Source organism: Seriola lalandi, unplaced genomic scaffold, assembly GCF_002814215.2.
Source record: "Seriola lalandi dorsalis isolate HSWRI2012SDOR001 ecotype SW California unplaced genomic scaffold, Sedor1 jcf7180002054545, whole genome shotgun sequence".
Classification (NCBI taxonomy): Eukaryota; Metazoa; Chordata; class Actinopteri; order Carangiformes; family Carangidae; genus Seriola; species Seriola lalandi.
This window is the reverse complement of record NW_019525098.1, coordinates 24,438-25,696: the sequence shown is the minus strand read 5'-3', so window position 1 is coordinate 25,696 and position 1,259 is coordinate 24,438. Positions and strand designations below refer to the sequence as shown.

Sequence of the window (1,259 nt, the reverse complement as noted above, 5' to 3'; positions counted from 1 at the left end):
GACATCACAAACAGCCAAGACCGATTTAGCCGAGAGGTACAGTAGTGTTATTAAATCGTGATGCCTCTGTCCTCCAGACTGCAGAGAACTCCCATCAAGCTTCAGTGTTTTACTGTCGACTCTGTCAGCAAGAGGAGGGAGAGCGTCGGCTACATCGTCCTCGACCTCCGATCGGTGCAGGAGGTCAGACAGGTAAATGTCTCCTCCCGCTCCTTGACAGGTGATGTCCAGCGTCTGTCCTCTGCGGCCAGTGAAAATTATGTTATTTTTTTCTCTCGTCTTCTGGCCGTGTCCGTCAGGAGCCTCGCTGGTATCCTCTGCTGAGCAGTAAATACACCAAGCAGAGACCCGCCCTCCTCCTCGGTTTGCTGCTGGAGAACGACACCAAGACCTCCGAACCCTCTCCTGATAGGTTCAAAGCCAAGAAGGCCCCGCCCCGACAAGGTCAGCTGGGTCATGGATGCTTGTTTGCTTTATTTGTGCTGCTGTAATGTCAGTCAGTGTTTGTCTTATCTCCTGCATGTTACTTCAGAACTGAGAACAGACTTAAACTAACACTTTGCTGACTCACGTTCTTTCGGCAGTCTGTCCTCTGTGTCTCTCTGGTAAGCTGTCAGTCCTGGATCTAACTCTCTCTGCCTGAGGCTTTTTAAGATTCACTTGTCACTTCATACTTTTTATGAGCTGAACATGGTTCTGGAGTCCTCCTCCAAATCCAAATCATAAGATTCCTGGATCAACAGAGACGTTTGTTTGGTACAAGACCGACAAAAATCACATCATCGTCTCGAGATGCAAAAACAACCATTCCAACTGAAATCGCAAAATCTGCCAAAATAATCGCAATATGATTTTTATTTGCATATCATGAAGTCCCAGTGCAGACTGTCGGATCATTTCTAATGACGTGGTGAAGAAGTTCTGTTTGAGGACAGCTCCAGATGATGGCTGCTGCTTCCTCAGTGAAGTGACAGGTGCATTTTATCAGTCAGCATGTGACCTGTGTGTTAACATCCCACCTGTACTGTGTGGACCTCAGTGCACTGAGTGTGTGTGTGTGTGTGTTCCCTGTTAGAATAAAAACTCTTGGTGTGTCAGCAGGTTTTCCAGCCTGTTGAAACAGATCTGTGATCAGTGATTTACTGCCGTTGTGTTCAGGTTCAGATCCAGTGGTTGTGAAAAGCTCAGGGAGAGTAGAGGAGGATAATGTGTGATAAATGAAATCAGGGTAAAATACTAGAAACTTTTCTCTCTGCTCT

General features: G+C 46.7%; 1 protein-coding gene across 1 annotated transcript in view; it reads left to right on the top strand.

The window, feature by feature from the left end:
- Positions 1 to 60: 60 nt before the first annotated feature.
- LOC111661600 (centrosomal protein of 120 kDa-like) overlaps positions 61 to 1,259 on the top strand; it is a 19,176-nt gene continuing 17,977 nt past the window's right edge. The window contains exons 1-3 of the mRNA XM_087176315.1: positions 61 to 192; positions 300 to 444; positions 1,159 to 1,193. Of these exons, the coding sequence (XP_087032441.1) occupies positions 61 to 192; positions 300 to 444; positions 1,159 to 1,193 (312 nt within the window). The remainder of the gene's footprint in view (positions 193 to 299; positions 445 to 1,158; positions 1,194 to 1,259) is intronic.